The sequence below is a fragment of the Myotis nattereri genome, assembly GCF_964212035.1.
Source record: "Myotis nattereri genome assembly, chromosome: 5".
Taxonomy (NCBI): Eukaryota; Metazoa; Chordata; class Mammalia; order Chiroptera; family Vespertilionidae; genus Myotis; species Myotis nattereri.
This window is the reverse complement of record NC_138080.1, coordinates 52,574,526-52,598,970: the sequence shown is the minus strand read 5'-3', so window position 1 is coordinate 52,598,970 and position 24,445 is coordinate 52,574,526. Positions and strand designations below refer to the sequence as shown.

At 45.1% G+C, this 24,445-nt stretch overlaps 1 protein-coding gene across 1 annotated transcript in view; it reads left to right on the top strand.

Annotated features, from left to right (window-relative positions):
* The window catches only part of TMEM131L (transmembrane 131 like), a 145,903-nt gene that overhangs the window by 119,724 nt on the left and 1,734 nt on the right, over positions 1–24,445 (top strand). Inside the window, exons 25-34 of the mRNA XM_081091818.1 lie at positions 172–797; positions 5,612–5,760; positions 12,173–12,297; positions 15,792–15,958; positions 17,205–17,387; positions 18,738–18,816; positions 19,948–20,030; positions 21,210–21,330; positions 22,386–22,477; positions 24,033–24,172. Of these exons, the coding sequence (XP_080947944.1) occupies positions 172–797; positions 5,612–5,760; positions 12,173–12,297; positions 15,792–15,958; positions 17,205–17,387; positions 18,738–18,816; positions 19,948–20,030; positions 21,210–21,330; positions 22,386–22,477; positions 24,033–24,172 (1,765 nt within the window). The remainder of the gene's footprint in view (positions 1–171; positions 798–5,611; positions 5,761–12,172; positions 12,298–15,791; positions 15,959–17,204; positions 17,388–18,737; positions 18,817–19,947; positions 20,031–21,209; positions 21,331–22,385; positions 22,478–24,032; positions 24,173–24,445) is intronic.

Here is a 24,445-nt window from a genome sequence, read left to right as displayed (position 1 = left end):
CTGTAAGGACATAGTGTTCTGAACTCACGGAGCTTTAGAAGAAGCAAGGTAGAACTCAGTCCCCACAGTATTGATTGCTACCTCTCTCCCTCGTGGATTCGAAAACAGACAGGTAGTGTTTTATTCCGTGTGGCTCTATCTTAAGTGCTTTTTTCCCTCTCTTCGATTCAGAAGCAATTGCAAGAACTTTCTCGATACCTACGGCCCCTCTGACAAAGGCCGAGGGAAAAGCTGCCTCCCGGTCAACACTCCACAGAGCAGGATGCAGAACGCTGCGAAGAGGAGCCCCGCGACCTACGGTCACTCCCAGAAGAAGCACAAGTGCTCAGTCTATTACAGCAAACACAAGCCCAGCGCGTCGGTCGCCAGCACTGCCAACCTGGCTGTCGAGGACAAACAGACGGCGAGCCTGGGCGGCTCCCTGGCTACCGCTAAAGAGGACGTGTGCACCGATATAATGGGTGAGAACTGGACAAACCTCAAATATGCCAGCGGCATCAACGTCAACCTTCAAAAGAATTTAACCTTTCCCAAAAACTTACTGAACAAAGAGGAAAACACACTGAAAAACACAACTGTTGTCAATAACACTTCTTCGGAATGTCATACGAAGGAGGGAATACAGACATGTATGTTTCCTAAGGAAACGGACATTAAAATTTCAGAAAACATAGCTGAGCTCAAGGAGCGAGAACTCGGTCCTCTGAAGACCTCGAAGAAACTACCTGAAAACCATTTGCCAAGAAACTCACCTCAGTACCAGTCAGACTTGCCAGAAGTTTCCAGGAGAAATCACGGTAATCTTTACCTCCTCCTTGATGGTTTTCTCTCCTGTGTGTCTCTGGTCTGGTTTAAATGGAATTTGTTCTCACCAGTGACTTGAGTTTTAATTGTGGATGCTGAATTTTTCGTTCGCATGCACAGTTTTAGCAAAGGTATACACGTTAACATACGGTTTCTTAGCTGAAAAGTTTAGGACAAGGCGCCAAGGTTTTAGACTGTCGTGACAAAGAAGGTAACTTTAGTACCTGTGTCTAGAGAGAGTGGATATCATATTTTATTGTTGGGAGGGTAGGGACACCTTTTCCTAATTAGTTTTTATCTTGGCCTCTCTGTTTGCAAAAGTTAATCAGCCCATAAAGTGTTTCTGGATGAACAAAACTTAACCAACTTTTTGTATTTAACAGTGGCTTCCATCTCATGTTCCTTGTCCTGGTTCTTTTCTAATTGTGTCCCTTGGTTAAAAGGAGACAGATGTCCTCCTATAGCAAATACAGTCCATGAAAATGTAAGCAAAACTAGACTCTGGAGACTACAGATAAAATTGTCACTGAGCTTTAACCGAAGCCTTTGGCCTCTGGAATAAAAGCCTGTGCTGATGTTTCTTGTCCAGGGCGACCATGTTAAGCCGCACTTTTCTGTTAAGGTCATTGACTCTTTTTAATCTGGAAACAGCTACATATAATTCGCTCCTTGAGACTGTGGAGAAAGTACTGAAGTATTATGGGTTGGCTAACTCTAATGAGCTTTATGCATTTAGTGAAAAACCCCAGCTGAATTTTAAATGTTCCCTCTCCAGTTTGAAAGGAAGCTGGGGTCCTCCAAGTGGAACCTGGTTTGGGCACCTGTGTTCCGGGTGCACCTCGTTCCAACCTGTTTGTACCATTTCCCTGGCAACAGTGCTCATGCTTGGAGTGGACCCCTGGCGGCAGGGTCAGCACTGTCCCCTGTGTCCTCTCCCCCTGGCACGTGAGCACACCCTCCGGACAGTGTACTCAACCAGATTGTTCCGTGAAGTCGCAGCGTAGCTTGCCGGAGGGTGTTCTGTGGCGGGGCCGGGGGGATGCCTACTGCTCCATTTCTGTCCCAGACACGCTCCAGGCCCAGACCACAAAATGCTTGCGAAGGGTGAGATCGGGGTGAGTCCGGCTGGGCTTGTCTCTTGTGTGTGTCACTTAGGCCTTGCATATTTGACATGAGCTGACTTCACACAAACCTAAAACCCGAGTTTGAAGGGCTTGTGCTGCTTCTGTGGTCTGTTGTGTCCATCCGATGTGTGGGTAAATGTGCCTGCGAAATGCCGTGGCTGTGGCACTGGGGAGAGACAGATTCTCCAAGGCTCTGTTTTCACATACTTGCTCTTTTGGCATCAACCTGTCAAACGCCTGGGAAACACCCATGTTTTCCAAACATTTATTCCACGTTGCAGCGTCTTTAGATCATGTGACAAAAGTAGGGCTTCCCGTGTAATGTAAATGATCTTTCAAATGTGTCTCTTTTCAAGTGCTTATAACTATTATTTTTTAAGTGTAGGGTCAGAATAGCAGAGATTTAGAATTAAGACTAAAGACACACTGCCTCTGGCCTCAGCACCGTGAAAGAGAAATAGTTAGCCAATTAAAGTATTACTTTCTGCTTATAATAATGCAAAGGGTAATATACTTTTAAATTTAATAATACCCTATATCTCGAAATTAATGTGTAAGTTTTCACTGAGTTAGATACATGCCTTCAAAATTTCTGAAATACCAATATTTGCAGAAATTGAAAAAAAAATAGTCTCATTTACTTGCAGATACTAACAGCTTAAAATGGGTATGTAGCAGTTTATTCCACATATACTATATGGTTAGATTTAATATAGTAAAACTTTAAGCAGTTATTTTGTTGAGTTTACTTGTTCCTTGTTCTATTTGTGTGTTTTTTTTTATCTTCGTGGCTCAAACACTCTTACTTTGTGAGATAAATTAAGAAAATTGTGTAATACTCTAAGTAAACATGCTGTAGGATACTATGGACTGGCTCCATTATTTTATTTTATTATTATTTTTAAAATATATTTTTAGCCATAGCCGGTTTGGCTCAGTGGATAGAGCATCTGCCTGTGGACTGAAGGGTCCCAGGTTCGATTCCGGTCAAGGGCGCATGCCTGGGTTGTGGGTTCGATCCCCGGTGGGGGGTGTGCAGGAGGCAGCCAATCAATGATTCTCTCTCGTCACTGATGTTTCTATCTCTCTCTAACCTCTTCCTTCCTCTCGGAAATCAATAAAAATATATTAAAAAAATAAAAAAAATATATGCTTTTATTGATTTCAGAGAGGAAAGAAGAGAGAGAGGAGGTGGGATACATCAGTGATGAGAGAGAATCATTGATTGGCTATCTCCCGCACACCCCACAGTGGGGATTGAACCTGCAATCCCAGCATGTACCCTGACCAGAATTGAACCCTGAGCTCCTGGTTCATAGGTCAACACTCAATCACTGAGCCACGCTGGTCGGGCATGGCTCCATTATTATTATTTTTTAAAATATATTTTTATTGATTACAGAGAGAAGAAGGGAGAAGGAGAGAGATAGAAACATCAATGATGAAAGATAATCATTGATTGGCTGTCTCCTGCACGCCCCCTTCTGGGGATTGAGCCCGCAACCCGGCACGTGCCCTTGACCGGAATCGAACCTGGGACCCTTCAGTCCACAGGCTGAGGCTCTATCCACTGAGCCAAACCAGCTAGGGCATGGCTCCATTATTTTAAATGAAATGTATACTCACGCTATTTTTTAGTTCTTGCAAATTGTCATGTTAGAATTTCTCAAAGAGTTAAAGAAGAAGTTGCTTTTAGAATTCATCTGGTTTTTCTGATTCTTGTCCCCATAGAAGGCATTATTAATTTCCTAAGAGTCTCTGCTTTAACCCTGTTGGGGGGAAGGTTAGTGTTGAATATTACATTTGATCTTTCCTAAGAAATGTTGATGACTGATACTTTTAGTGCTATTCTTGGCCTGAAGAAAACAGAAGGAAATCCATTTTTCCATGAATTAAGACTCGAGGAGAGTAGTGGTACTATTTTTTAAAGAGATTATCTATATTCTGTTTTATGCTTATGGCTTCCAGAATCCAAAGCGATGCCTTTATGATTTCCTGTTCCCTTTTGGACCCGATCTCCGTTGCTCCTGGCTGTTTCCTCTGCTCCTTCGTGGTGCTGGATGCATGCTTTTCCTCTGTGCATGCCTGACACCCAGTCCGTGTTGTAGAGGATTCATGCTTCCCCAGCATTTCTATAGTGATGCAATGTTTATGCAGTTTTTGTTAACAAAATAACAGTATGCTTACCTCCTACTTATTTTAAAAAATGTATGTATCTTGCTCTGAGCGAGCTTAGCTTGTAGCTTCAGAATTTCCGCCTCTGAGAAAGCCGCCCTGGCCTAGCTCCCACGGCAGGCCGGCCGGCTGGAGCCTCTGCGGGTGTCCGGTCAGGCGGTCATCCCCCCCGAGCCTGCAGCCCGCTTTGCTGTGAGGTTGGCACTGTGTCATTTAAGTCTTTCCCAGGTTGCAGAGGTATCAGAGAACCTCAGATAAAGAAAAAGAGGAGGTTTTGAAATACTTTGTTTCATGTTAGAAGACTGAGGGCAGTTAGTGTAGGATTGCAGTTGATTTGACTTTTTTTTTTTTTTATTTAAGGCAGTCATTTGAAAGAAAAATGGAAAAATCATGTTTTCAGATGAGGTTTCTATCAGCACCAACCTTGGCCATAGGATCCTCCTCCCGCTCCTTTCTCAGCCTCTGGGCACCGCTCACTGGGCAGTTGGGCATTCCCTGCAGAAGGACCTGCCCTGGAACAGTTCACATGGCTTTTGATGGTGGCCCATTTATATCCGTTCGGGTGTTTTCTTTCTAACAGTCAGTGAGGGGAGGAGGATAAGGTGGTATTTTCATTTTATAAATAAGGAAACTGAAGCTCAGGCAGTGTAAGAGACTGACTTGATCATAAAACTAATTAGTGCCCGAGTCATGACCAGAACTCAAGTCTTGACCCCTCTCTCTCCAACTTTTTACAAAATTGTGGTAAAATATACATAACACAAAATTTACCATTTTAAATTATAAAGCTCAGTGGCATATTAAGAATATTAACTTTTTCATACAATTATCATCATCACCGATTTTCAGAGCTTTTTCATCATCCCAAGCAGAAACTCTGTACCCGTGAAACAATCATTACCTGGATTCCCTCCTCTCAGCCCCTGGTAGCCAACATTCTACTTTTTATCTCCATGAGTTTGTTGATTCTAGGTTTCACAAACAAGTAGAATCATGTACTAGGAATGTATGGCTTATCTCACTTAGCATAATGTCTTCAAGGTTCATTCATGTTGTGGCATGTATCAGAATTTCTTTTTTCCTCCCACCTTAACCATTTTTTCGTGTACAGTTCAGCAGTGTTAAGTATATTCACATTTTTGTGCAAGGAATCGTCTCTTTTTAAGGCTGAATGATATTCCATGTATGTATACTACATTTTGTCTATCTGTTCATCTGTCCATTGACATTTGGGTTGTTTGTATCTTATGGCATTTATGAATTTTGCTGCGGTGAATAATGGTGTGCCCCTCCCTCTTATCCCTTGAGCTCTTTAAAGACTATTCATAGAACTTTTAATATAAGTGTTTTTTTTACTTGTAAACAAAATAAGTTTCTAGAACACTGGGGATGTCAAAACCTTAAGTCTAAATGTCATTAAATGAGATTGGTGTGGCAAAGAGCATTAACTGTGGAGAATATGAGTGGAAATAATGAGCTAGAAATGGAATCATTTTTATTCATTCAAGGGAATAACCAGCAAGTGCCTGTCAAGAATGAAGTGGACAATTGTGAAGCTTTGAAGAAGGTTGACACAAAGTCTTCTTCAGAAAAGAAGATCCACAAAGCGTCGAAAGAAGACGTGTGTTCTGAGAAGCAGGACATGCCTTCTGTCGAGGTCCGTACTTCCTTTTTTCTTGCCTATTAGAATAGTACCCATTTTTCAGACTTAGCTAGCTTTTACTCTCAAGAGAAACTATTCTTAAGCAAATGAGTACCAGACTTCCTGGGTTTGAACCCAGCTTATCATTTATTTGCTCGATAACATTAGACAAATTAAACACCCCAGTCTCCTTATCTGAAAAATAATATAATGATAATACTAACATAAAATAGTATACCTACCTCATAGGATTGTGAGGATTAAATGAGTTGATATGTTAAGGGCTCAGCGTAGCAGGAGTTCCTGAGTACTGATGAAGAGTAAGCACCAAGGAAATGACAGGTATGACTATGATCATTACTGACAAGGGGGCGGCTGGACTGGATGTGAGAAAGGATAGTAGACAGAGGGAGATATGGAACCAGAGCATTCATGGCAAGTCAGCCCTGGAGCTTGCAACTGGGGAGTTGGCCCTGTGGAGGTTAGAATTTAAGGGTGACCCTGAATTCTCTGAGGTGTATGCAGAGAGAACACCTAGGGCCTGAGTCTGAACCTTGCAGTGTTAAAGTTACGGACGGCTTGAAGGTGCAGGTACAGTAGTAGATGGTATGGGTAAAGCTAGGGCAAATGACGAAGACAGGGCCTGCCCGCAGGAGCGGTAACAGTCACTGACTTGGGGCTCGGTGGGTTGCATGGGGTTTGGGATGGGCCTTGGGGACCCAGATGCTGCCTGCAATGAGGTAGAAACCAAAGCTGAGATGTGCTGACTCCACAGTCCCACAGTCCCGTGCTGGGAGGGGCAGTTGGAACTAGTCATTCCAGATCCCCTCAGTCTGGGGGCCACCAGAAGGAGGTGGCCCAGAGCAACAGTGCCATGAGGTGCTGTTGCTGGCATCCACCTAACCAGCTGGACAGTCAGGATGCAGGCGTCCGGGGATGTGGGGGACTCAGGCTGTGCTTTGTGGTTAAAGGCCATGGATTTTGCTGGTGCTGCATGGCGGCTCTCCCCTGTCATTTCTTTGCTGGCTCAGTGATTCACTTCCAGTTTTGTAGAACTAACTCCCCTTTAAAACCCCATGCGTGAGTCTGCTTTCCATTTCATTGTTGGTTTGGAGAAAATCATTCTCAATAAACACATTCCCAAGTACATTGCTCACTGTTTGTTTTTCTAGCGTATTCTTAGGGTCTAATTTTGCAGCTTAGAAAATTATATAAATCTGTATAATACATAGGATCATTCCTCTAGGTTTATTGGCAAAGAAGGTTGAAGCCCAGACTTGGGAGCCACAGACTAAATTTTGACCCTTACCTTGGCTGTTTATTTTCTTTCAAGCAGTCCCCCCCCCCTTAACCCTTTGAGTGCCAACCAATATCCTAGGAACTATGCTAAAATTGCCAAGGCATTTTTGCTGATTTTACAGCAGTTTAGAAAAAAAATATGAATCACAAGTAAATGAAGTTACATATTCAAAAACTTAAGGAAACCTTTACTACATGGACATATTTAGCAATATCATCATCACTAATAAAAGCAGACTTAGAACTGGACGCCATTTCGAAGCTTTGATAGCGCTCCCTGCACTTTTGGCGAAAGACAGGAGGAGCGTAATCGCGCTCCCCAGCACTCTAGGGGTTAATAAAGGCATTCATGATTACCTTAGGAGTACAAAGAAGGAAGGAAAAGATCTATCCAAAATGAACCACTTTTCACGTTTTTCTGTATTCTGCATTTCTTTGCAAATTGTTAAAAATGCAGGATCATTATTGTGTTTATGTAGCTTTGTTATAATGTTGTAATTCTAAATAGTCTCATGTCAGGAATGAACAGGAGCTTTGTTTTGGGGGGTTACATAGCATTCTGTCATTTAACTATGCCATAACCTACACCGTTCCCCTGCCGTGGGACATAAAGTTGTTGACAACTTTTTATTTTCATAAATAACACTCTGATGAACGATTTTGTTCCTAAGTCTTGCCTACATACTTGATCCCTCCTTGTTCTAGCTTTCTAGAGGAGAATGAGAGAAGAGCCACTGATTAAGGCGCAGGCCTAAGCCATCATCAGTCAGACATCCTCCGAGGGCTCCCAGACTGCGAGAGGGCACAGGCCGGGTTGAGCCCTGTAGTTGTCTCCCCTCCTCCCTCTCCCCTCCCCCCTGCACGAATTTCGTGCACCCGGCCTCTAGTGTTATGTAAACTTCTCAGCTTGGGGTTTGGGTGTTGTTGTTTTGCACCAGGTCAGCAGTGTGTAGAGGCAGACACTCCCCTGCCTTTCTCCCGGGGCCATGGAGAAACACTAAGGCTGCTCAACCGCTCGATATGATGTGCACTGACCACCAGGCGGCCCAAAGAAGCCAGGTTGCTTCCCAGGGAGGTGGCAGTGACTTATGCCCCCATACACCAGAAGGCCGGTTTTACTCTGCTCTCAGCAGCACTTTTTTAGGCAAAGTCTTGGTCAGTGTGATAAGTGAACGATTGTGAGTTTCTTTTTTAAATTTGGAGGTACATCTCTTACTAGGGAAAAGGGATCATTTTTCTAAATTTCATTTTTTTGTAAAGTTCTAAAAACACAAGTAAAAAATGATCCATCCAAAATCCTACCAGTGATTTTTTTTTAAGTAAACGAAGATGTAAATGTCTAACTCCATTCCCCATCCACTGCTCAGAGCCCGACGCTGCTGACAGTGCCCTGCCGCCACCATAGCAGCCCCTCCTCCTCTGGAGTTTGTAGGCAGGAACATGCAGTGTAAACGCAGCTGAGGTTTTTAAAAACAAAATGGAAAGAGGAGATACAAGCTGGTCTCAATTTGCCTTTCATAAAAATATACTTTATTGTTAAATATTTTAGATGAACACTTCTTTTTTTTCTTTTTTGGCCTTTTAAGTTTCTTTTGTGAATTTTTTAAAAAAATATATTTTATTGATTTTTTAGAGAGGAAGGGAGAGGGATAGAGGGTTAGAAACATCGATGAGAGAGAAACATCGACCAGCTGCCTCCTGCACACCTCCCACTGGGGATGTGCCCGCAACCAAGGTACATGCCCTTGACCGGAATCGAACCTGGGACTCTTCAGTACACAGGCCAACCAACACTCTAGCCACTGAGCCAAACTGGTCAGGGCTCTTTTGTGAATTTGCATTTCATGTTCTTTGCCCACTTTTCAATTGAATATTAGTGTTTTTTCTTATTTCCTATGAGAACATATGTAAAGCTGTTAATTCTTTATCTATCAGTGTATTCAATTTTTCCCCTTAGTTTGTCCTTTTCCTCTTATTTTTTATTTGCTTTCATTTATATACATTGGCTTTGTGCAGTCAGCCTGTGATTTCTTTTCTTTGGTTTCTTTCTTTGCTTTTATTAAACTTAGGAAATCTTATTTCCCCACCCAGCAGTCAGTCACATTGTCCCTTCTATCCCAGGAGATCAGAGAACTTAGCCAGGCCAAATATTTCAGTAATGCTGATGATCATAGCTAAGTCTTATATAAACTGCTTACTGTGTGCCAGCCAGTTTAATCCTCACAGCAGTCTTTTGAGGAAGTCTCAGGAAACTGAGCGGTAAGTTCCTTGCCCAAGATCACTTAGCCGGAAAGCACCAGAGAGATGCAAACCCGGCAGGTTGGCCTCAGAGACTGTGGTCTTAATTGCGACACTGCATGGGCTCGGTTTTCTGGTTAGTCCCGCCTGCCCACCTGTGACACCCGCTCCACAGCAAGCAGAGAGCCAGATGGTCTCTTTATCCTTCCTCGCATTTCTTGACAGGTCTGTTGCTTTGTTTCTCTGGTTTGCTTTCCACAAACTGTTCCACTGCTGCTTCCATTGTAGACCTGTTCGTTCTCTCTCTCTCTCTCTCTCTCTCTCTCTCTCACACACACACACACACACACACACACACACACACGGCTAAAGAAAAAGGCCGTTCATTCAATTTTCATTCCTCTGTGTTGCCTAGCGTTTTACTCTCCTTCACACCCTCTTCCCGTCCTGTCCTGTGTTGGCTCATGGGCACTGCTGCATGGTCACTCCATTCGCCTCTCTGAGTCCAGAGTGTCCGGCACTGTCCTAAAGTTCACTCTTTGTAATGTTCAGAGAAAGTGATGATGCTTCTGACCACCAAGCCCACCTCTCCATAGCCCTAAAATGCATACCCTCTGCTTACACCTGGTGACAGTTCTAACATGATTGATTTGAGGAAGGCAGCCAGTGTCAGAATCAGTCTCTGACTCCACATAGAGACTGACCCTTTGTTTGTTTGTGACCCTGGAGGGACAGAAAGGCTCAGGTCCTTGCTTGAAAAGCCTCTCTTGGTCCTCAAGTGGACAAGATAGGGCAGGGGAGGAGAACCCTCCCCCACCCCCAAGTTAGAAATACACAGGGAACAATACATGCACAAATATGGCATGTTTCTAATGTTTAACTCTGGATTGTCTCTGATCAGATTTCTGTACTGTGTCTGTTTCCCATCAGATTTGAGAAATTAGCATAAGGTCCTGTCGAATAGAGCTTTGTGTGCTTAATTGTCAAGTTTTAAAAATACCTTCAGAATCAGAAAAAAACTTAATACATATTTATTGGGGAGAAAATAAAGGAGTATAAAGAAGGAAGAAAAAAATTCCTATAATCCCACCACATGCACAGTTACAATTTCATTTACTTCTAGAGTTTCTTTATTATAGTAAGCATATTGCTTTAATAGATACACGAGGCTTTCGACACCCCAGACGTGTAACAGGCAGGCATCGACATCTTTTTATTTTTCTTCCAAGTCATGTTTGTTAGCCAAGTGTATGCTAGAACCTCATGGATTCCTACTCTGATTTCTGGACCAACCTCCTGAAAGAGGAAGGTACAATGAGCCAATCCCTGCTCTTTATGAAATGTGAATCCTGAGGGTCAATGGGAAGAGGACTCCCTGAGCCAGGGGATTTGCCTTTGTGAGAAGGTGTTTTCCTCCTGGAAAGACCTCACCCGCTTAGAGCCCTGGGGTCTCAGTGTGAGCTCCCACGCTCTCACGCTCCCACTGCCTCCGCCTCTGCTGCTCACAGTGCCTTTGCTTCAGGGCAGGTGGTGCGAGGGAGAGAAAGAGTAAGCATTAGAAGACAGAAGTGTGAGCTACTTAAAAATTAAAAAGACGAGGGAATTCCCCTTTCCCTGGACCTATTAATAGACCATGCCTAACATTTAAAAGAGGAAAAAGCCCAAATGAAAAAAAATTATATCTATATATACAATTTATAATTTTTACATATATATAAAATACAGAGTTGACCCTTGAACAACATGGGTTTGAACTGCACGGGTCCAGTTACATACGGATTTTTGTCAATAAATATTGTAAATGTTGTTTTCTCTTCCTTATGATTTTTTCTTAACAACATTTTCTCTTCTCTAGCTCATTTTATTGTAAGAGTGCACATAAAATACAAAGTATGTGTTAATCAACTCTACCAGTAAGGCTTCTGGTCAATAGTAGGCTATTCATAGTTAAGTTTTGGGGAGTTAGAAGTTTTAATAATTATGTTTAGATTAGCCATGAAATACCCATGAGACATTAAAGTCATGGATATTAGCCCAAGCTATTTCAGTGCTGACATATTTTGTAACAGAGATAACGTGAACTAATTTTTTTGTAAACCCAGGTAAAAATAAATGTATTATACTGAAAACTAAAGAAAAAAGTTATGTGTGGATTTTCGACTACATGGAGGGAATCAGCACCCCTAACTCCTGCATTGTTCAAGGGTCAACTGTACATGTAGCTCATGCTACATTGAGTTTTTCAGGACCACATTTAGGAAACACCCAGCATATGCTTGCCTTATTTACTTAGAAAGCTTAAACTCGTTTGGAGCATTCTGTGGAGATTTGGCTGTTCCCCTGAAGTTCATCGATAAACAAATAAAAATGTAAATACACAAATTACTCCTGCGTCAAGTTTTTACATGATCTTTCTTCAGTGATGGTTCATGGGAGTTGCCCATGCCAAATTAACAGGTGAAGGCTGGGGGATTTATTGCTGCTGAAGTTAACAGCAAGCTGACCATAAATTGCTAACAGATGTTTTTCCTTTTTTGCTCCTTAGGAATTTTATAGGCAACCTTTTTTCTTTCTTTTCTTTTCTTTTCTTTTTCTTTTTGCGGAGGTTGAGGGAGGTAGAGAAAGAAGGGAAATGAAACCAACTAGAGTTTGAGAAATGTACGTCTCCGTTTTCAACGTTGGAACGTTATGAAATTCATACAAAGTTGGTCTTCAAATGTTTATTTTAAAAAATCATACACCCCCCCCCCCTTTCTTTTCCAGATTAACCAAACTTTTCTATGCAAAAGCCTTTAAAAAAATCACAGGGTGGTGTTTGTTTGGTTGGTTTTCTTAAATGTATATGCTTGGTCCGTTCAAGCCTTAACTAAAGGTTTGCTTTTCTCTTTAGCAAGAGGATCCTGATAGGAAGAAGAAGCTTCAGGAGAAAAAAGAAGGAAATTTACAAAATTTAAATTGGAATAAAAATCGAACGTGTAGAAAAAACAAGAAAAGGGGTGCTGCCCAGGCCTTGAGGTGGGTAATTTTTACAATCCCTTCAAGATTTCTATCCAGTTTTTCCTCTATCATTTCACACTTAGCTTTTATCTTTGAGTCTTAGTTTTGTTATGTTGGATACAGATAATGTGAGAGCGTAGATGTTTGTATTTTGAGATAAATGTTCTTAAAATTAATGTATTTTCTAGTTGTGTTTTCATTTATTTTGTTAAAAATACCCTCAAGTGAACAGATTTTTCACATTTTTACTTTACCAAATGCTAAAAGCTATGGGAGGTTTTAGAGAAAAAGCCTAAGACACCCTCTACGCCAGGACCTTGCGTGAAAGGAGACAGTCACCACTCATGGAGGCCGAGGTTCCGTCCTGCCCGCAGTAGTGCTCACAGCTGTGGGGAGAGAGGTGCCAGACATGACGTGTTTGCTTAAAGGCCGGGGGCCGGGGGGGGGGGGGGTCAGAGCCAGGATTGGAACGAGGCTGTTGGCACTCTCCTTTGGCAGCCTTGCTTCCTGGGGCACTTACTCTCCCTGAACTTTTATTTATTTTTTAAAAAATATTTTTTTTATTGATTTCAGAGAGGAAGGGAGAAGGAAAGAGAGATAGAAACATCAATGATGAGAGAATCGATTGGCTGCCTCCTGCATGCCCTCTACTGGGGATCGAGCCTGAAACCCAGGCATGTGCCCTGATTGGGAATTGAACTGTGACCTCCTGGTTCATTGGTTAGGCTGAGCTTTTATTTTCTTACTAGAGGCCTGATGTACAAAATTTGTGCAAGGGGCTCGGCCCCACCACCGCAGTGGCCACCTCTGCTTCAGCCCCCGCTGCCATCGCTTCGTCTGGAAGGATGTCCAGTCTAATTAGCATATTATGCTTTTATTATTATAGATCAGTTAAATGAAGGAGCTGGGCATTGCTTATCTGGGAATCCCGTATTTCCACGTTTCCAGAAATATCTCTTAAGTCTAATCCTATATAATAAAAGCCTAATATGCTAAGTGTCCAGTCGTCCAGTCGTCCATTCAACCAAAGTGTAATTGCTAATGGTATACTAGAGCCACTCAACTGCTCGCTATGAGGTGCACTGACCACCGGGGGGCAGATAATCGATCGGTCGACCAGTTGCTATGACGTGCACTGACCATCAGCGGGCAGACAGTTGACCCGATGACCAGTTGCTATGATGTGCACTGGCCACAGGGGGAAGACTGACAAGTAGGTTAGCTTGCTGCTGGGGTCCGGTTGATCGGGACTGAGTGAGATGGGCTGGACACACCCTGGAGGCCTCCCACAGTCCCTCCCCGGCTGGTCAACCTCCCGTGTCCCTCCCTGGCCCTCATCATGCACTGGTGGGGTCCCTTGGCCTGGCCCGTGCCTCTCGCAATTCGGGACCCCTCGGGGGATGTTGGAGAGCTGGTTTTGGCCCAGTCCTGCTCAGTGCAGGAGCTGCTCAGCCAGAAGCTGGACTCATGGCTGGCCTCCATGGCAGTGCTAAGGATGTCCAACTACTGGCTAAGGATGTCCGACTGCGAGAGGGTGCAGGCTGGGCTGAGGGAAACCCCCCCCCCCCCCAGTGCACGAATTTTGTGCACCAGGCCTCTAGTGTTATGTAAACTTCTCAGCTTGAGATTTGGGTGTTGTTGTTTTGCACCAGGTCAGCAGTGTGTAGAGGCAGACACTCCCCTGCCTCTTCCTCCCGGGGCCGTGGAGGGACTTTTCATTTTCAGGTGCCCTTGCAAGGACAGTGTCCCTTCCAGGGCTCCAGTTTAGAAGACTTAGCCTCCTTCCTAACTCCTGTGCGATACTGTCTGGGTGTGAAAACTCAAGCCCTGGGCAGTAAAGCCTGTTTCCTCTCAAATCATCCCTCTGTCCTCACCCCTCTGGCTTTTTTCTTCATTTGAGTTCTAGCATCTGGGGATTTCTCTTTCTTGTGAGCTCAGCTTAAATGAGTTTCTGTGCAGTTGTTCTCCAGCGGCTCTGGATTCGCATGGGGCCAGGTCCATCTCGCTGCCTTCCCCTTGTTATGGGAAGGGAACTCGGGCCAAACAGCCCGCATGTGGCGAGGACCGCTGATGGGAAGATGGGAAGCACGTGTGTTTCTGGTTACAGCGTCTGTCCCTGGGTCCCCAGGAGGCTGCATCTGGAGCTGAGACTCGGTGACTCAGCACTGAGACACGCTCCCCAGCAATTCTCATACGCGCTTTGCTGAGAAGGGCCAGGCAATTTGACTCCAAGCTCTGGTAGTCCTCAGCTCACAGCGAACAATCAGAAAAATGCAAATATTGAACAAAAAGAAATAAACTCTTTATCATTATGTTGTTAATACTGAGTACCAATTGTTGATAGCTAATTTTCCTGATGTAGGCCCAAATTCTTTAGGCGACGTTAATCGGAAGCTGTAATGCGGTATCTTATAGAAAGGAAAGTTACACCTTGTAGTCTGTTATGTGTATTTTTAGAAAAAATTTGATTGACTACTATGGTCACTCTTAAGTTTTATATTTTCCTGTTACGAACCTATGGAAAGATACGAAATTAGAGTGGAATTTCACCAATGAAATGTTATGATATATATTGGAAAGCAGATTTCTGACATGCTGAAGAAACAACTTTTTAAAAGTGTAGCTTTCAAGTAGCTTGTAGCTAATCAGGATGTTTTGAGAACATATGCTTATAAAGTAGGTGGCTGTTGGCTTGTCTGTCTCCTTGGCTCCTTTCTGCTCTGCCTATATACGCTTTACCTTGAGCGGCCAGAAACCAGTGAAATTCTGGGCTACTCCCCACATCCTGGATCTTCTGACCATCCATCCTGCACACCTACCTTGAGGACTGAAATCCGACTGTGTGAGATAATCACTCGGTATCCCCTGGCATTCTCTGCACGTCTCCCTGTGGCCATCATTCACAGAACTGCGTGACCGTTCTTCCCTCAAGGAGTTCGTGGTCTAGTAGGAGAGAGATGGTTACTGGACCATGAACTCCTTGGGGGAGGAACTTGATCCTTTGTAGACACCGCATGTTTTTCTAACAATGCATGGCCATGGTTGTCACTCCGCAAATGTTTGCTAGATGAATGAATAAGGAAAACGTCACACAGATGCTTGGCACTCTCCCCCAGACACCACGGAGCGGGTTCTTCTATTCAGAATCATATTTTACGCTAAAACCAAGACAGACAAGCCAAGAGTCCTGGATTCTGGCCCAGGGCCTGCCACTTGCCAGTTAACCCTGAGTGACTCATGTAACCTTGTGGAGTTTTATTCTTCGCGCTGCGAAATGCAAAAGTGGGATAAATGAGCTCCAAATTAATTCTAGTTCTAAAGCAACAAAACCTTTTTCTTTTGGAAATCTTTTCTTTATCATCACCTTCTCCCATCAGGACCCTAGGGGAAGCGGTCTCAAGGTGCTCCCTCCCGATTCATATGTTCATGCGTAATGGCCTGGAAAGCCGTGTGCATGTATGCGTGTGTAACACGGGGGTGTGATTTTTTTTGTGCGTGTGTGACTCTTCCAGGCCTTCTGAACAGAGTGAATTAAAACTTGCGTGCAATGAATTTGAAAGACCTGAGCTGAGCCGTGACATCGATGTAAGAAACTGGTGTCCACAGGAGACCCCTGGGGACAGGTGTAAAACAGACGCTGGCATTGGAAGATGCTTACCTGCCGCGAAGAGAGAGGCAGGTATGGAACCCACTGGGCAGCAAATGGTGCTTCCGGGTGGGATTTTTGTTTCCTCGAGGAAGGGCCCAGTGTGAGGAATGGCGTCTTGCTGAGGTGGTCACTCTGCAGGCAACGCTGATTACTGAAGCCCGAGTGGAAAGCTGTTGAGATGAGACCAGGAGGCTAAGATTCTTCTGAGCCAGAACAGGCCTCTCGTGGGGTCCCCTCCTCCCCCACCTCCCTGAAGCCTAGCCATTCTCGGCTGTCCCCATGCGCTGCTCTAGGGAACGGCCAGGTGAGGAGGATAGTAGCTGTTCTCACACCTGAGCCAGTGGTTCCCGCAGAGCCAGGCCAGTGCCCCACCCGAAGGGCTGCTGGGCACATCCCTGGGAGTGGGAGGCAAAGGGCACCCGATGCTAGCTCCAGGGTAGGGCAGAGCATAGCTGGAGGCTAAAGGGCCACTGAAGTTGGCAGGTCAGGTGGGACACAGGGTGGGAAGAGGTGTGAGCCTCCCAACCAGCACCCAGGTTCCCAGGCACGTGCCCAGGTCAGCACACACAGGCTGGCGGAGTTAGGGAGTTTCTATCCTTGTCTTTTGTTCATTCCCTTGACACTTAAGTTGCTTTTTGATCTATTGGAGGTTCTTCCCACCCACACATAAATTATACTTCGAAGCTCTTAGTGCAGCGGTTCTCAACCTGTGGGTCGTGACCCCTTTGGTGTTCGAACGACCCTTTCACAGGGGTCGCCTAAGACCATCCTGCATATCAGATATTTACTTTATGATTCATAACAGTAGCAACATTACAGTTATGAAGTAGCAACGAAAATAATTTTATGGTTGGGTCACAACATGAGGAACTGTATTTAAAGGGCCAGAAGGTTGAGAACCACTGTTTAGTGGATATGTTAATAGAAGAGAGGGGGAAATTACCTACAGGTCTGCAGACCAATAGACCAGCCTGGGTTTTCTTGATAGAAGTGTTTATTATTCCCAGAAGCACTGTTAGATCCAGTTATCATCAATATGGGCTGAATGAGCCCCAAACAGGTTTAACTGCCCATCCCACAGGCAGAGGAGACATAGCCCATCCCCGCTGTTTCTCCAAATCCCATCATTAGTTGCAGTTCAGCAAAGTCAGCTGACCCTGAAGGTGAACCTTACCGTCTTCATCATGTCACCTCTCTCCTTTGCCCGGAAATGACATCACGTTGAAACTGGCTTAAGGGAAACATGGGGTGAGCTCTTCTCTCTTCCTGCCCACAGAGGGCTACTTCCAGAAGCCGGGGAAGAAGTGCGTGGAGAAGTCCTGCTCAGATTCCAGCTCGGACTGCGGCAGCTCCTCGGGCAGCGTGCGTGCCAGCCGCGGCAGCTGGGGCAGCTGGAGCAGCAGCAGCTCCGATGGGGACAAGAAGCCCGGGGGCGCCCCTCAGCACTTCCTGCCAGCCGGTGAGTCCCGAGAACGGCCCTCCCACCAGCAGTGAGACCTATAAAAGCAGGCCCTGTCCGAGAGATGGGCACTCGTAGCCGTCAAAACCTAGACAACGCATCCACGTGGGATTTCAGTCCATGTTTCCCTTGAGTTTGTATGGACTTGGTTTGTGCCCTAACATGTGGTCTGTCTTTGAGAATGTTCCGTGTGTGCTGGAGAAGAATGTATATTCTGTTGCTTTGGGGTGAAATGTTCTGTAAATATCAGTTAGAACCATCTGATGTAGTGTGTCATTTAAGGCCGCTGTTTCCTGGTTGATTTTTAGTCTGGAAGATCTGTCCAGTGATGTCAGTGGGGTGTTGAAGTCCCCTATTATGACCGTATTGCTGTCGATCTCTCCCTTAAAGTTAATCAAGAGGTTTTTTTTATATATATATTTGGATGCTCCTGTATTGGATGCATATAACATAAGACTTTTTAAAATTCAGGGCTTGCCCTGGCTGGTTTGGCTCAGTGGATAGAGCATCGGCCTGCGGACTGAAGGGTCCCAGGTTTGATTCCAGTCAAGGGCATGTACCTTGGTTGCGGGCACATCCCCAGTGGGGAGTGTGCAGGAGGCAGCTGATCGATGTTTCTAACTCTCTATCCCTCTCCCCGCCTCTCTGTAAAAAATCAATAAAATATATTTTTTTAAAAATAAATAAATAAATAAAATAAAATTCAGGGCTTAACAATAACAAAAACCAGAAGTGTAGCTTTTGTTAGTAGGGGAAGGCTGACAGAAGAATGATAAAAATGTGAGGGTTATGTAATATGAGGGAAATGTCCCCATTATAATTAATGGTGTAAAAGACCAAAAAGGCAAAGTATATATGAGTATGACCCCAACTTTACACATATGTGCACACATCAAAGACATTGTAAAAACTATCTCTAAATGTTGATAATGGTAGTATAACTATAGGTGTCTTATATTTTCCTTTTTTAAACTTTTGTTTATTTTTATAGATTTCCTATGATAAGCATGTTACGTTTATAAGCTGGTCTATTTATATAGCAAAATTTATTTTCTCAGGAAAAAAACCCATTAAAAAATTCTATATTATTAATGGTTTCAGCCTTTTTTTCCCCCCCATAAAGAAAACATTACTAAGCCAAAATTCATACATTTAAATGTTGGGTTTTCAAATAAAAGATAAATTATAAGACATTTTAATAATAAAATTACTAAATGTGTGACGATCAGTTTAAAGTGAAAAATAAACCACTCATTAGGGGTTAATGATATTAACCATTTGCATTATAAGACATCATGCAGGTGAATTATGTTTGGAAAAACTTGTGATAATTCTTTCGCTTTGATGCAGGAGACAGTGTTTCACAGAACGACTTTCCTCCAGAAACGCCCATCTCCTTGAACCTTTGCCATAACATCTGCAACCCCCCGTAAGTTTTCCACTGCCCGGCATTCTCCGTGTGCTTCATGCACTGCTTTTTCTGTCGGCGTGTTTCCGCCTCGTACCTGGTTCTGCAGGGTAAGGTCTGAAAACGTTTGAAGGATGTGAGGCGGTGAAATCTGATTTTACTAGTAATTCAGACAGGGGTGTCCTTCCAAGGGACCACAGTTCATGTGGAGGTGTCTCTGGTATCGCTGGTCCTTCCTGTGATGTGACTGTGTCAGAAAGCCTCCCATCCTGAAAGTAGAAAGAAGACACTGTTGTTATAAGAATGGACATCGTCTCCTCTTTGCTGGGACTTGAAATAAAGCCAAGCATTGACGATCTAGGAAGTTTTGAAAGAACCTGGTAGATACTCCGTGTTTACAGTCCCACCGGGTGATGCTTGCAGCAGCATCGGACAAAATGAACACAAACCTTCTATTGAGTGAGAGGGAGGAGGACATGCAGGAGGAGAGGGTTTCAGAGCGAGAGACAAAATTCATCTTCTTAGGCATCGGCCACTTTGTGAGAGGATAGGATGTCATTAAAATAAGTTGGTGAGCCGGCTCAGTGGTTAAGCATCGCCCTATGAACCAGGAGGTCACGGTTTGATTCATGGTCAGTGCACATCCCTGGGCTGCGGGCTCCATCCCCAGTAGGGAGCGTGCAGGATGCATCCAGTCAGGGATTCTCTCTCATCATTGATGTTTCCATCTCTCACTCCCTTTCCCTTCCTCTCTGAAATCCATAAAAATATATTTAAACAAATTAAATAGGTGAGTTGGTGAAAATGAACACTCAGTAAGGGTACAAGGAAAGCTCTGTAAGAACCGTTTTTGTGAGCTGTAGAAAGTAAACCAGGGGTTAAGAATTGCTGCCAGCTGGTGGCAGGCAGATGTGTGCTGTAGATGGCCTTGGTGACCTTAGTCAAAATGGCTTAGTTGATTATTACAGGACGACTTTGCTGGGTCTTAATACTCCTCCACCCTTTCCTGGCTGTCAACCGTATGTCTCTAGTATCCATAGGTTTCTTGGGGGAGGGATTCGTGTAAACACTCAACGAGACTTGGTCATACAACTTCAGTATTTCCTTGTACAGAAAAAATCAGCGATGTCCCTTTTCTCGCTTTCCCCACAGCAACGTGACGAGTCTCCCACAATATGCAGAGCCTCCCTGTCCCAGCCTTCCTGCCGGGCCTGCAGGTGTCGAAGAAGATAAAGGTGAGGCTAGTTTCTCTTGCTCCAGACACCACCAGGTGCAGGTGTCCTACGTCGTGGGCTGGGGGCTTGGGCGGGGTGGGGCCATTGCCCCAGTGCCCTCTTCTCCGAACCATGTCATGGGCTTTAGTGCACTGGGAAGGCACCTGCCTTCTGCACCTGCATCATTGGGAACCTCTGCCTTCGGCCGCCCCCTCTGCACTGACACTGGGCTCCCTCCTGTAGCCCAGGAACAAGGGCTCCGGGCTAGTGCGGGGCTACCCCTGTGTTTAGTGCACCTTTCCCATGGGGAGGTCCCGTTAGAAAGCACACGAAGGGTGAGGCTCCAGCACCTTAGCCTACTTCTGCGTTCCCCGCCCTCTCCTCTTCCTTCCCCACCTCCCCACGTCCTACACGTCTGTTATCCCAGCCTCCATGCTGCCTCACTCCTGCACCAGGCCATTTATTCCCACATAAAATGGAAATACGGCTGGGGCCTAGCCAGGTGCATGAGTATCACATGTTTGCATTAATTCCCCTTGGTCCCAGACATTGCAGGGTGACTTGAACGGGCCCAGGTGCTTGCATACGTGTGGCTTGCATTGCAGGAGGGAACCTTAAGCCTAGGGAACCTGTGTCTTTTATAACAGGCAGTAGGCATGTCTCCCTCTGCTCCTGAGGGAGACACCGTATGATGCGAGGCTTTTGCTTAGCGAACATCCTTGAATAGATGGTCCAGAACAGAGGCACCCAGGGCCTCTGCTTGCAGGATGTACAGAAGTGCAAGGAGCCTGTGGAGACTGACCTCCCGGCAGCCACTCTGCTCAGAACCTGCCAGGCGCTTTCCATCTGACCAAAGTCAGTGCCCACGTCCTCCACGGGGCCCACCAGGCTCTGTGCTGTCTGGCTCCTGGCTGTTCTGAACTCACAGGACACACTCCCACTGCGGGGGCTGCACACTTCGCTCTGTCCCCCGTGCCCAGAGCTCACCTCCTCACACTTCCTTGGCTCGCTTCTCACCTCGATCACAGGCGTACAGCATCTGAAGTAAAGGTCGAAGCAGCATGCTCTACTTCTGCTGTATATTTGGAAACTATACCCCAAAAGGAGTGGGGGGAGCAGGTGTGGTCAGCGTGTGGGGGTGACACGGGGGTGTTTCCTCGGGGGAGAAGGGGCACTGAGAGGCCTTGCTCTCTTCCTCAGGTCTTTACCCCCCTGGAGACCTGTGGCCCACGCAGCCCGTGTGTGTGACAAGCGGCTTCAACTGCGCCCTGGAGAACCCGGTGCCCGGAGTGGTGCAGGGACAGGCCCCCGTGCACAACAGGTACAGGTCTGTTGGCTGACAGCCGCCTGCCTTCCTGGGCCTGAGGGCTTGTGGTGGGAACTGGAATTCCACCTGTTAGGTTGTCCTCACAGAATTGAGGGCCGAGCCTCCTTCCCCAGCTACTTCAGCCACTGGGCGTTGCCATCTGCCTTTCGGAGTTGTGTTGTGATGTCTTAGAAAAGAACAAACCGGGCATCGAGAGAAACAGAAAAGGAAATGAAAGTAATAGATAATACAGCTGGAGACCACATCATTGCTTTCCTTTCTTTAAAATGAAAAGATGGGCTATCAATATATTAAAGGCAAAATTGAAAAAGCAGTCACTCCTAATTCCTACCCCCCGCCCCCAACAGTGCAAAGATTTCCATTTTTTCATGCTATGAATCTTGAACACAGTCACATTTTTAAAAGGTCAAAATAATTTGAGTATTAAAAAATAGTTATATAATGGCCGTTCCCTAAATTTGTCCATGGCTGTGACTGTGTCATTGAATTATGAAACCTTGAGAAACTGTGCATATCTGTGTTTCGCCACAGAATCCATTTGAATTCTTTTTGGGGGGAGGTCAGCTGATTACAGTGGTATTTCCTTTCTTGTTTCTGGAATGAGAACCCAGTTGATAACAGTGATCAGAGTGTCTTTGTAGTCGTGATTTACCCAAGGCGAATGCTGGCCCTGCTCTGCATGGGGGGTGGACATTTGCACAGCAGGACGTGTGTCAGTCCTTCCGATGTGAGCTAAGACGCTTCAGGTAGGCCAGTGGCTCTTCCTCAGCGCTGATCACCACGGCCTCGTTCTGCCCCTGGTTACGTATCCTGGTTATGCAGGGAGTGTGCTCCTCGTCCGAGCGTCTGTCCTGCCATGGAATGTCATCGGTGATGAGCGTTAAGTAAACCTTTGATCCTGTGACTGGAGAAAGTACATCTTTTATTTCCCAAAATTGAGGATTTAGCAGTGATCAGGATGCTGGGCAATACAATTGCTTTCTTCTTTCTTTACGTGATCTGTTGACACCCTGTTTCTGAAACGAGACCTCTTGTTTTTGTTTTTGTAGCAGTTTCATTGATTGGAGTGCAACTTGCGAAGGCCAGTTCCCCAATGTGTACTGTCCGTTGGAATTGAACGATTACAACGCCTTTCCGGAAGGTAAAAGCTGTTTGAACAAGCCCAGTGCCATTCTTTTATTCTCAGAAAGTCCAAGCAGGAAGTGTTTGGCCTTAAGGCACTCACTGCAGAAGCATGTGTCTTAAAAAAATTAGATGTAGTTGACATAACATTATATTCATGTCAGGTGTACAGCATCATAATTCGACCTTTGTGTATATTGAGAAATGATCACCACCCAACATCTAGTTAGCATCCCTCACCATGCATACTTATAGTTTTCTTTTCTTGTGGTGAGAACTTCTAAGATTTACTCTCTTAGCGACTTCTAATATACAGTACAGTATTAATTACAGTACCGTGCTGTACATGACAACCCAGGACTGGTTTATCTTATCCCTGGAAGTTTGTACTTCGCAAGCCCCTGAACCGTTTTGCATATTCCCCCACCCCCACCTCTGGCAACCAGGAGAAGGCCCGCTGTGTTCATGAGCTTGTTTTTATTTTTGGTGGTTGTTTATTTGTTTATCTTGTTGTTGTTAAGAGTGTGCCTTTAACATTGAGTGGCCTCTGAGAATGACCTTGCAGGAGGCTGCTGACGGCTTTTGTGTGGGTCTAGTTATGCATACCCTGCCATATATAATTTTCTGTGGCCTCAAAAAGCCCTGTACACCTGGGTGTCTGGGGGCTTCTACCAGTCACCCGAAGAGAGAACCAGGTCATTGGCTTTATGTGGACCTGACATTGTGGATTCCCCATGGGAGGCTGGGGCGCTAGTGGTCGTCTCCTCTTCTTAGGCAGCCAGGCCACGTGAAATAGAACCTCTCCCTGCTTGCTCCTCAGCATGTCCTGATGCTCTGCCCCGGTGGTGCTGCAGAAGGAAAGAAGCTTGGAGGGAAAATGGTGGGAAATTGCCAGTGCTTGGGCTCAGGCACCTGTTGTAATAAACAATAAGAGATATCAGATTCCCCTGATAAGCTGGAAAATTCTCTTACTGTACGTTACAGAACACTCATGATTTGTCATACTGAGCTAAATTTGCAGAGACACAGTGAGCGGTATATTAGATATTGCACTAATGTGGGTTTTGATACATGCATTGCTCTATGTTAACCACAAGGGGGTGCCGTGGTAGCTTTCTTCCTATGCTTCTGAGGCTTGTGTGTATTATCTTCTTAGCTAAGTGCTTGGCTTGGTATTGCCATTGTCAGTCCCTATGGTATATATGCAGGTGGCTGAGGTTGGCATGATAGGTAATAAAATTTTTAAGGGCTGGTAAGAAGCTTGACGTGATTCACATCTGTAGTAGTAGAATAGTGCATCCTGTGTATCAGAAAGATCCCATCAAATCATCAAATATATAGGACATAAGCCCAGAGGTAGACCTTCCCTGAGGGCTTCCAGGTGATGTGTCTGACAAACAGTTTTAAACCTGGGAGTGGCAGTGGAACTCCCGGTTCACAGAGTGAGTATGCTGTGTCTGTCTTTAGCCTGTCCTTACAGTAAGGAAGGCCTTGAGAGTCTTTTTGCTGAGAGTGAGAATTCAGTTCACCCCATAAAAATGTTTACGTGCGTTGATGTCTCCCGTTCTTTGTAGAAAACATGAATTACCCCAATGGCTTCCCGTGTCCTGCTGAAATTCAGACAGACTTTATTGATCACAACTCGCAGTCTACCTGGAACACCCCGCCCAACATGCCGACCGCCTGGGGACACCCCGGTCTCGTCAGCAATCCGGTCAGTGCTGCCCAGCCCTCGCTGTGGCCCTGGGGCACCTCCAGTTTCTTGCTGTTTTTTTAATCCTGGTCTCATGTAGCAATAAGAGTTGGGTTCGGATCACCTAAAGCCAGGCTTGCTTCCTTTAGGTCAGGGGTGGGGGGGCCTTTTTCCTCCCAAGGGCCATTTGGATATTTATAACATCATTTGAGGACTCATACAAAATGACCAACTTAAGAATTAGCCCGTTATATTTGGCCAAACATTTAATGAACTCTCACTCTTAATGCCTTG